Genomic DNA, 11,871 nt, shown 5'->3' with positions numbered 1-11,871 from the left:
TGGGATGTTCCCTAGAAAAGCCATAGAAGCCCCTATCTTTCGTGTAGAGTGGGTTTTAGGGGGAACAGATAGTTTGTTTTGCTTTGGGGTAGCAAATCTGGATGCATTTTACAATTCACCTAGCTATCCCTGATTTTGAGATGGGGTTGCCTTTTGTGTGGTGGAGAGAAAGAGACAAATAGTTGTTTGGTCTTTCTGAAAGGTTGTGTTCTTTGGATATAGTAAAGTAAGGCTCGTTTGACATCTAGCGTGTGTAGAGCCCTTTCTGCAACAGTTTGAGGTTGCAAGAAAAATACCGGTAATTCTACCGATTGGTTTAGATGAAAAGGGGAAATTTACTTTAGGTAGGAATTTTGGGTTGGTACGGAGAACAACCTTGTTCTGGTGCATTTGGAGAAAAGGTTCTTGTATGATAAGTGTTTGTATCTCACGGACCCTTCTAAGGGAAGTGATGGCTACAAGAAAAGCTGTTTTCCATGTGAGAAATTGCAGTTCGAATTTATGCAAAGGTTCGAAAGGCGGTCCCATTAGCCTTGTGAGAACTATATTTAGGTTCCACACAGGTGAGGAGGGTACTCTGGGGGGAATTATTCGTTTTAGGCCTTCCATGAAGGCTTTAATGGCAGGCACTCTGAAAAGTGATAGGTGCTGCCTGTTTTGTAGGTAAGCGGCAATTGCTGCGAGGTGTAGCCGAATGGACGTATATGCTAGGTTACACCTTTGTAGATGGAGTAAGTAGCATATGATGTGTTGTATAGACACGTCTAGAAGATTGATTGTGTTGTTATGGAAATAAACAACAAATCTTTTCCACTTTGCAGTGTAGCAGGCTCTAGTGGTAGGTGGTCTAGCTTCTCTGATGACGTTCATACAGTCAGGGGGGAAGGTTAAGGTATCCGAATTCTAGGATTTCAGGAGCCAGATCGCAAGGTTGAGCTGAGCTGGGTCCGGGTGCCTGATCTCTCCATGGTTCTGGGTTAGGATGCATGGTGAGAGGTGTAGCTTTTGGTGTGGTACTACCGAGAGTTCCAGCAGTGTGGTGTACCACGTTGTCTGGCCCATGTTGGAGCTACTAGGATCAGTGTGAGGGAATGCTGTTGTAGCTTTCGCACCACTAATGGAATTAGTGGGAGAGGTGGAAAGGCGTACGCAAATTTGTCTGACCAGTTCATCCATATCGCATTGCCTTTGGACAATGGGTGTGGGTATTTGGCGGCGAAGCTTGGGCATTTTTTGTTTTCGTGGGTGGCGAAGAGGTCTATCTGCGGATGCCCCCACATTTGAAAGAATGGGTGAAGAAACTGCGGGTGAAGTTCCCACTCGTGGATCTGCTGCGTCTGTCTGCTGAGCAGATCTGCCATGGTGTTTTGGACTCCTGGTACATGCTGGGCCAGGAGAAAGATTTTGTGTGGAATTGCCCATCTCCATATGCTCTGTGCTAGTTGAGAGAGCTGGGGAGAGTGTGTGCCGCCTTGTTTTTGAATGTAATACATGGCCGTCACGTTGTCTGTGCGAATGAGGACTGCCTTGCCTAAAATCTGTGTTTGAAAGGATTTTAGGGCTAGAACGATTGCCAGTAACTCCAGATGGTTGATATGGAGTAACTTTTGTTGCGGCGTCCATGTGCCCTGCACTGTGAGGTGTAATAGATGAGCTCCCCAGCCGGAGAGCGATGCGCCTGTTAGTATTATTTGTGGAACCGGGTCCAGGAACGGTCGACCTCTGGAAAGATTTGTGGTGTTCCACCACTGCATAGAGCGATGGGTGCGACCGTCTACCAACACCAGATCTGTGAGTTGCCCCTGGGCCTGGTTCCATTGGCGCGCTAAGCACTCTTGGAGTGGACGCATCTGGAGTCTTGCGTGAGGCACTATGAAAATGCAAGAGGCCATCATCCCTATCAGTTGCATAAACACTCTTGCTGGAAGGGAGTGTTGAGGTATGAATCTTTGACGCAAAGCCTGAATGCTTGCAATCCTGGCCGGATTGGGGTAGGCTATGGCTTTTGAGGTGTCTATGGTGGCACCGAGGAATTGCTTTATGTGGGATGGTGTTAGCTGGGACTTTTGGTGGTTCACCGTGAAGCCTAGCTGGGGAAGTAGTTGGATTGTAGTGGCGGTGTGGTGTACACATTGGTTGTAGGACGTGGCTTTTATCAGCCAGTCGTCCAAATATGGGAAGACGTGAATGTGCTTTCTGAGGTGTGCCGCCACTACCACTAGGCACTTGGTGCTGTTGTGACCCCGAATGGGAGCACCTTGAACTGGTAGTGTTGCCCGTCCACTACAAATCTGAGGTACTTTGTGAGCATGGTGTACCGGAATGTGAAAGTATGCGTCTTACAAGTCCAGTGTGGTGAGGAAGTCGTTCTGGGAGAGGAGCGGAAGCACTTGCTGAAGCGTTACCATGTGAAAATGGTCTGAATGTATATATGTGTTTAGGGGCCGGAGATCTAGAATAGGCCGTAGATCTGAAAGACTTACAGGCCGGACAGTCTCGAGCCTCGTGTTCGGGGGAGAGGCAGAGGTTGCACACCTCATGAAGATCGTGTGGGGGAATTTGGACCCACATCGAGGGCACTTCTTGAAAGGAGTTCTTTCCATCAGCCAGGACCGGAGCTTGGGTAGGCCCGAAGGCCTCTGTCGACGACTGGAATCGAAGATGTGTCGATGAGGTGATTGAGGAGATCTGGATCTGAACAATACCGCGATGAGCGAGGATTCCGCTTCGATCGTCGAACTGGAAATGTTCGGAACCGGAGCGCGAAGATTACATCCGAGCCCTATGGCGGAAAAAAACAATCTGAGGATGGAGCCGAAGCCCATGCGCAATACGATCCAAGGGAGGAGTCACCGACCTCGTGACTTCCAAAGACTTTCCAAGAGGAAAAACAAACTGCAAACATCCGGGCCCAACACCAGATGGCGATCTATGCAAAAGTGTGTAATCTGCAGCTCATATGCCTCGAACATATAATACCACAAATTTGTTGTCTTTGCACAAGGGAGGAATTTGGACCTGTAGGTTTGTGCACGTAATTGTTATTTTTTCTCTTAAATATGTTTTTGCATCTAAGGCACTTCTACTGGAGTTGTATCAAGAATGAATTTGCATGAATTGATACCACAATTCTGATTATTTTGAACCTAGAAGTGATTTTGCACATAAATGCTTTTCATGCCCATCAGGTTTTCAATGCTCATGCTGCTGTTGCACCAAAGATGATTTTGCACCTCTGAATTGTCACGCAAATGCAAGGTCATACCGGTGCATACATACCTACTTGACTTAATCTGACATGAGATTATATCCGTTTCTATTGGCAGTGAGCTGTCCCATCCTAAATCTGCTTCTCGAGATAAATAACCTGCATATTTGTCATAGGATCCTATTATGAAGACCACACCCAACAGTGCTTCTTTTGATGAACTCCAGGATGCCTGCAACATCTAGGAGACTGGAAGCTATTGCTCATACGGAAACCTGTCTGTGAACAACAGGACAAGTATATTTACTCCTGCAAGTTGGAGGAAATAATCTAGCCCTGACTTCCGCCATGAAGTCGATGGAGGCCCAAATATTAAGGGTCCTTCTGAGGTCTCTTAAATGCAGCAGTCGGCATGCCTTCTTCTCACCCCATGCAGACTCCGTTAGCATATCTGCAGCGTAAGAACTCTTAAACAGGACTAAAAAAGGTGTCATGTGATCACTGGAAGTTAAATGGATTGGTCTGAAGAGGTTCTAGAAATGGATTCGGACTAGATGATAAAGGGACAATTGATCATGGCTCTATAAGAATATGGATCCATGTCCGGCCTTTCAGGATGCAGTTTCCATGGAGAAAATCACAAATAAAACTACAAAACACGTTGAGGTGTGGAGCACTTCATTTATTTGATTTTAATCTTTATTTTAAATATGTACATTTCAGATATACTCAGTGTTAGCTACACATAAAAATCAATGTCGCATAAATACGACAAAGAAAGGTAAAATATAAAGTGCGAATGTGCTAAAATTTGACAATAATTATCAATTACATATTAGCAGAATAATGTGAATACAAGATTCAATCAATATTTAATGTCAATTATATTTATTAAATGCTAGTTTATAGAACGCAACACTGTCGCAATCTTACCAGACACATACGAATGCCTGTGTCCATCATTGCGCTGTATCAAGCGGCTGCACCTTGGTCAGGCAACTATATCATTTGACCAGTCTTATCTTTGAAAATCACCTGGCATATACTGTAATACAAATGCCATCTAGAAGACAATTTGGAGGAGGTCTTCTATAATTTTTTCAGGGAGGGGTCGTGGAGGGGCCCCTGCCCACATTATCCCTGGGCCCGAAATCCTGGGCAGTGTATGCAAAGTAAGGAGCCCAGAAGCCCAGGAGGAGAAGGGAGCAGGGCCGGACTGGGAACCAAAACCGGCCCTGGCAAAGTGCTCGGCTGCCCCACTCCCCCCTCCCGCGGGGGGTTGGGGGTACCACCGAGCTCTTAGCCAGAGTCGGTTTTTAGACGATTTTGTTACAGGGCCGATTTTGCAGCTATGCTGCAAAAACGGCCCTGTAACAAAAACGGCCCCCACCCGTGCGGCGCACCGGGGGATTGCCCGGTGCCCGCTACGGCCAGTCCGGCCCTGGAAGGGAGCGCCATCGTACCCCCACCCCAGTAGTGGTGGGCCTTACCCGCTCCCCGTGCCCATATCTGGGAGGGTGAGGGGGTCGACACGAGCAGAGATTCCTGCCTACAGGAGCGGGCAGGGAAGGAGAAGCTGCAGGCCCCTGCGGTCACACACGGAAGTGCGAACTGTGCGGGAGCCGGTGGCGCAACAAGGGGTGGTCTCACTCGGCTGCCCCTAACATTCTGGAGGCATTGGGGTGCCCAGGTAGGACCAGGCACCCCTCAACTAGAAAAGAGGCAGAAAAAATGCGCACAGCGCAAGGCTGCACGCCAAAGAAAACAAAAAGCCACTCTCCCCAGCGCAGCGGAAAAGCTGCTCATCTAGTTTTCCCTGGTCTAGCCTGGAGCACCACATAATGTCCTCCGGGGCTTCCTTTGTGCATATCTTTCTGAATTTGTGGTGTCTCCAGAAGGGCAGGGGCCAGGCGCGCAACACCCATTGGACTCAAAGGGCTTCAGCCCTCCCCCCCTCGTGTGTGTCAGCCCGTCAGACAGCTTCCCGGGCACACACACAGTGTGTACTTCACAGGTCTTTAAAAGACCATTTGCATGTTAATGAGGCCTTGCTATTGTTTCACCCCTTCTAAGAGCCCCTGCAGCTGCACTCTGCCTATTGCTTGAAGATTCAGCCCCCCGAAATTTTTTCTTAGCCCCCCCCCCGAAATTTGGTTCTAGTTGCGCCTCTGGCAGGGACACTACCAATAAATTCAGCAACTGCGGGGGGAGGGGGGCGCGGGGGGCTGTTAAATGCCAGCCCCCCCAGGAGTAATATTTAAGAACTGACCCCATGTCTACAGGATCCAGAAACCATGACCATCCTAGGATTTTCACACTTTTAAAGCACATTTTAAAGCTTTTGCTCTGCAGCTGGGAGCTCTAGCGGCTTGTTTTATGGTTGCATTTAATGGGGACTGAAAAGGTTTAAGAAATGTACATTTTGTGATTGCCTCTAGAGGCTGTTTTTAGGATTGGATTTTCATGGTTTGAAAGTATATAAAAAGCACAAAGACAAATGATATATTCATTTGTAAATGCTTCATTGATATAATGATGTTGACCGTGATTACTGATCAAAGTGAATATGCTTTATTAATAACTGCATTTACACATGAATATTGATTGCATTTATGAACAAAATTTTGTTTTTAAGATGTGGTTTATTGTTCTTGCAGTATGGTTCCCCATTGACAAACTTAATAGGCTAGTTTTATTTAAAGTGATGTCCCATTATATTGTGAGGTATTATCTGGTATAGGTGTTAAAAAAATTAAAAAAAACATTAAAAAAAAACACATTTGCAACGTGTCACACAAGGTCTCTAAATTTTCACTTGGATCTAAACTTTGTCCTCCATGTACTCCTCCTCCGTGAACCAAGGCAGCATTCGAAAGGCTGCAACTCCCTGTAGCAGCACCATGGAGTCTGCTGCAATAAGGGCCAGAAAACCATAGCCTAGCTGGGACACCTCAATCAGTACCCCTGCAAACAGCAGGAATGTGCCAATGCCGATAGACAAACTCAGGTAGGTGATGGCCGACAGCCCCAAAGCCAGCTTCCATATAGAGCGTGACTGACCCAACCGGGCAAAGATCAGTGTCAGTGGAACAAATACATAGATGGGCAGAGAGCAGAAGCCCAAGACGGACCCAAAAGCAACTCCTGTTGGGTAGACTACGCCATGCCTCTTCAGATCGTCAAAATGAGGATCACAGGTGAGCTTCCCCATCGTTTCGTTCCACAGACAGAAGGAAAGGAAGCCAACCTTCTTGGTGTTGGTGTTGATGAAGACTCCTCCTTCCCCGATAAGGGCGTAGAAGAGCAGAGTACATACGATGACAGCCAGTCCTAGGACACTCAAGAATCCGAGCACGGCCTTCCTTCCCTGCAGCGATACCATCTGAGCAGATCTCCAGGGCCAGAAGCCCTGGTTTCGAGTATTCAGAGAAAGACTGTAAATATAAAGAAAATTGTAAGAACACTTTCTTGTTTTGCCCTTCACAATTCCCCATACAGATCACTTTAGTCTACATTCATGTGCACATTCTCTCTTGTTTGCATACTGGTATCAGAGAACACTGTCAGCAAGAGGAGGATATAGGATTAACCATAGCAGTATTGCCCACTGGCCGTATGTTACCTTTACTGTAAATCACTCACATAGACTAATATTTACAACACAGGTTTTAAGCAGCATATCATTTACATCAAAACTTTACAAATCATTAAATGTACTGTAGTTAAGGAAGCATACCTTTTTTGAGAAGTTCTTTTAAAAAAAAAATTCTATTAATATTTGAATTCGAAAATAGAATTTTTTTGGACTTATTGAGTTTTTATAATTATTGTAATATTACTTAAAGTTAGCGATATACATAATGACTTCGAAGTTATTAACCTTCAGAGCCAGTGGATGGAAGCGTGGTGTAAAAATAGTGTCCATACACCGTAAAGCATGCCCTTTCCTAAATCCGCAGGTGTGATCCCATACATCCGGGTTTGCTTTGGCTGCAGGCTTGTATGCATCAGAAATGCTTTTTTGAATGTTAGAAAGTCCTCCTCAAATCTAAGATGGCGGATTAGTGAGTGCAGGTGTGGAGCACTAGAGCTCTGCCACCAAACCATTTTTATTTTTACAGGTTAGGGGGCTAGCAAGTTCAGGGATGGAGAAAGCAGTCACCTGGCTGGTACTTCTGGAAGAACCTACTTCAGTGGGCGAGGACCCTCCTATTTTGTTTAAATACAGGAATGGAGGTGTAATGTAAGGAATCTGGAGTGCGGTGTAATCTGTGATATTCTGCAGGCAATTGGAGCCAATCCAGTCCTGGATTTCCACCTGGCACACTGGAAATTCTAACCAAGACACCCAAGCTCAGCCAGGAGCTGGGCGTGGTAATTGGAAGTGTGGAAATAGAAGCCTTGGGACCAAATAAGAGGAGCAAGAATTTAAACAGGACTATTTAAAATAAGAGAAGAAAGCAAGAATAACCATGGGGTTAGTACGTAGGCCTTAGATGGGAAAGAGGACGAGATTACTGTTCGAATGTTACTAGAGAGAAAATGATGCATCCATGCCAGTGCGGTGCCTTATGGTTTGAAAGAATATCATGGGATTTACACCGCTGACATCAGATGCCATTCGAAGTTTGTCCATGACTGACACAAGTACTGTTTGGAGCCCCAACTCAGGTACAATATTCAAGTGTGAATCCTTTTTGTTGGCATCATAAACAAGCATTTGCAATGCAATAGGTCTCGCAATTACACGAGTTAAAGCTATTGGCATTGTAAATGACAATGCCAATAGGCATTGTTATTTGCAATGTCAATAGCTCAAACTCGCGTAAATGCGAGACCTAATGCATTGCAAATGCTTGTTTTTCTAAGTTGTCAAAAATAGTCAGGATAAATGCAGAACAGCGCACGGAAGAGGACAGGTTTCCCACCTCCGTGCCCCGCTGCACTCCTTAAGCATAACTCACGAGGGGTACACAAAGGGCATAGACAATGAGGGCCGTGGGGAGCCTGCTTATACCTCGCTGGGGTGGTGATGAGAAAAGCAAACCCATTCTTTTTATTGAGCCAGCCCCACCCTCCTCGCCTCCCCTCATGCACACTCCCTTCCGAGGGGGTCTGTGCCGTACAAAGAGGCTTCCCTAAACCCTGTGCCCAGGTGCACCTCTGAGCCGCGCGAGCAGGGGGTCCGAGTGTGTGTGGGGCTCAGCCTCACCCGGTGCACCCACTGACACACTGGTAGGTGTACAAATGCCGCATGCTGGTTACAGCGCAGGGGGTTAATGCTCCTAGCACACCCCGCTCCCCAGTCTTCTGTCCTGTATTATCAGCCCGTCTTACGCTAGCTTCGCGCCTCCTCCTCACGCGAGTAAACATTTGGCTAAAGGCCTCAGCTCAACCTGAATGGCGGGGGGGGGGTGGCCTTGTGAAGTGCCTCGCGCGCCCCCCGATCGCTGATGGTTTTGTGCTGAAGTACATAGCTGATAACAAGCCTGTGACCCCGGCGGCGGCCGGGCCGCTAGAATTACAGGGTAACCAGGCGAAAGCTGGCTGCAATACACATATATCATAGATGTTGGGAATCTTTGAGCCGCTGACTATCTGTCAGGTCTTGCGAATTCGTACTGCCAATACAGCTCTAGGTGGGATTTCGTGGTGATGAAGGGCGGGTAGATGTGCCCAGGTGTCACTTCTTCTGCTTTTCGTTCGATTAATGTATTTAAACACCCCTTGCAACCAACAGGCACTTTCAATGAGATTCATCTCGGGCAGCGCTGCGAGGTCATATTAGTGCAATGCAACGCTGCACAGATCTCTGTAACATAACATTCTAGTCACCTACTCTGTCATGGGGTATAAATCAACATCAGGGCTTTCTATCTTTTAAAATCTGCGCGCCAAGCACCCCTCCCTGCCCCCGGCCCGTTCCCTACAGAAACACCTGCACTCAGAGCTGATGACGCACATCCCATGCACGCGACCGGCCAGGGTGCACAGAGAAGCGCATGGCGCCACGTGAAGTGCTTTGCATAATGGTACAGTTACAAACAAGACCCGCGTCTACTCTCAATCGGTGCCCGCCCTTTGCATATTAGCCTCGAGAGACAGATGTTTTTCCAAGAGACAATATGAAAATTACCCTCTGAAGAACATCCCGGCGGCCGGTGGGCCTCGGGTCCCAGTGACGAAGCCTGCAAATCCAAGTTACAATAAAAGCATGTTGACTTTTGGGTACTCTTGTGTAGCCAGAGGAAAAAGTGAACTTTAAAGCTGTTCATCGTATGATGAACTAGCCGGGCATACTCCAGAAGGAAGGGCACGTGAGGGAAGAGAAAAGGGGCAATTTTGCAAGGCTAATGTCTGGTAGGACAGGACCGGTGACAGCCTGACAAAAACAGATATGCTTTGAAGTCACTGCAATCCTCTTTCCATCAGGCCTTGACGCTTCCATATGGAGGGTGCATGTCAATTGCCTCTGACCCAGTTCACATCCCAGCCAGTGGCGTAGCTAGATCTTTTGGTGCCCATGGTGGTCCCTGCGTTTGCTGTCCCGCGACGGCAGTAGGTAAGAGCGGGGTGTAATTTCTGGGTTTAATATGCCTGTTCAAAATATTGTAACGTTGAGATATTTTGGTACCCAATTGATGATATATGGAGAAAAAAAAGTGATGTCATTACGACGTGTGCTCTGCACTGAAGTGTGTCTTTCAGAAGGAGACCGCACAAGTACCGTTTTGCGCAGCTCTTAGTTTCAAAATCCTATCCTTTATACTGAATGAAATAAAAAAAAAAATACATTGCAATGTGAGACTCCAAAAGCCCTGTTCCTGTACGGTTATCATTTGTGGAAAAGCAGCTCGACCGTGCATATATCAAAAGTGTCTGGGTTGCAAAGACATGCGTTTTTGTGTATTTTCAAAGCACTGCCTATTTGGGTTTACCCTGTCGTGTCTGCAGAAGGGAAGCAGCTTGATTATCATTTTGACATGAAAGAGTGAAGATGGACAAAGTAAACGATTGTGACGAAGAGACGTGGGGCAGAGCAGAAAGCAAGCGCCAATCCGCTATGAGTGGTGTAATCAGGTCTTCGGACACTCGTGCACGGGGCAGTCAGTACCTGAAGTTCTGCCCACGTATACAAGTCGGGGGCAAATGACGTGGGAAATGGGTAAAAAAACACAAGACAAGCCCGCCGCTGGAAAAAAACATGAAGCTGACGAGGAGGGAGTGGGAGGGGCTCACTGAAAGGGACACGGCAGTGAAAGGAAAACAAACAAGCCCGGCGGAGCGTGGCGCGAGCGCTTGGCAGGGCAATTTAAAACGACCCATTGCTCATTGAAGGTGGGAACAGGCTATGCGTGCAGCCAGAGAAAATAAACAAACGAGAGGGGAGGGGGGAATGCCAGCAACAGAGGAGCCCGCGAAAGTGATCACGATCGCTATGAAGGAAAGACACATGGCGCTGCGCGCGTGCACGTGCACTGTAGCTTTAGGCCACGGCAGCACTTTGAAAAGCCCAGATATAAAATGTCTCTTAGAGCCTTTGGCTCACGAGACCTAAAAAGCACAGCATATCATGATCAAAATAACATAGTAAGCTACACAGCTTAGCAACAAATACAGGAAAAACAAGAATATGAGCGGCTGTTAAGAGTCAGATCTCATATACCTCTGCGCAGGTAGCATGGACTTAAGTTATCAAAGAAAAAGGGGTACCTGTACCCCAACCCCAAAATCTCCCAAATTATCTTAACACTTGTAAAGAACTGAGCAACAAGTCAAGAAATCGCCAAGTCCCAACAGAATCATCACTAAATGCACAGGACCAGTATTACTACCAAGGTCTGCAACACGCAACACTTAGAGGCTTCATGCAATGTTACACCCTTCCCCAATTCTCTTCTTTAGCTCCTACGTCGCCACTGCCAACCTGGCACAGTCTGGAAGCATTAATATAGCACCTGCATGCCACTCGCCACACTTTGCAGGAGCTCTACTGTAAGAGGCAGCAAAGAAGAGAGGATCCAGGGGGAGCGGGTTCAATAAAGGTTCAAAGAAAGCTTTTTGAGAGATGCTCGTCCTCACATCTCTGCTGATGCTTCCTTGATTTTAATTAGGGCTCCCAGTTTTCCGTTTTTACTGATTTTTACAGATAAATACAGACCGAAAACGATTTTCCGGTCTGTATTTATTTTTAAATACAGCAAGAGGTCTTTGGATGATTTTTTCTACTGTCAATCATGAGTGCCAGGTCAGTAGGTATACAGATTGAGAGATCGGGAAGATGGAAAAAGAAAAGATTTCCCACTTAAGTGCAGATCTACAGTAAATTGTGCTAATCTACAATGTAAGTGTTTTCAGAAAATGCTACTGCACCGTATACTGCTGAAACCTTTTGGACATTCAAATGCGAGTAAACGTTTATCAGTCAAATAAATGTGGAAAAATACCCATTGCAGCTTCATTTACACAGAAAACACAAAATTTAAATGGATATATACAGAAAAAAACAGCAAAAAATAAAGATGGATACATACAGACGGAAATGTCGAAAAAATAAATACTGTAAAACCGGGAGCCCTAATTTTAATAGAATGTTTATTTTTCAGTTCAGTATTTGTTATTGGTTTTAAGGTATAAAGTAACATCTGACAGAGTCCCTTCTA

The 11,871-nt window shown here is 46.4% G+C and overlaps 1 protein-coding gene across 9 annotated transcripts in view; it reads right to left on the bottom strand.

The window, feature by feature from the left end:
• Positions 1 to 3,875: 3,875 nt before the first annotated feature.
• Positions 3,876 to 11,871, bottom strand: part of TMEM140 (transmembrane protein 140) — an 85,764-nt gene continuing 77,768 nt past the window's right edge. For all 9 annotated transcript variants that reach the window (XM_085651971.1, XM_085651975.1, XM_085651970.1 and 6 more), the window contains one exon: positions 3,876 to 6,642. In XM_085651971.1, the coding sequence (XP_085508097.1) occupies positions 6,030 to 6,590 (561 nt within the window). In that variant the 5' untranslated portion in view covers positions 6,591 to 6,642 and the 3' untranslated portion in view covers positions 3,876 to 6,029. The remainder of the gene's footprint in view (positions 6,643 to 11,871) is intronic.

Source organism: Triturus cristatus, chromosome 4_1, assembly GCF_964204655.1.
Source record: "Triturus cristatus chromosome 4_1, aTriCri1.1, whole genome shotgun sequence".
In the NCBI taxonomy this organism is placed as follows: domain Eukaryota; kingdom Metazoa; phylum Chordata; class Amphibia; order Caudata; family Salamandridae; genus Triturus; species Triturus cristatus.
Note: the sequence above shows the minus strand (reverse complement) of the source record. Positions and strands in the feature narration are given on the sequence as shown.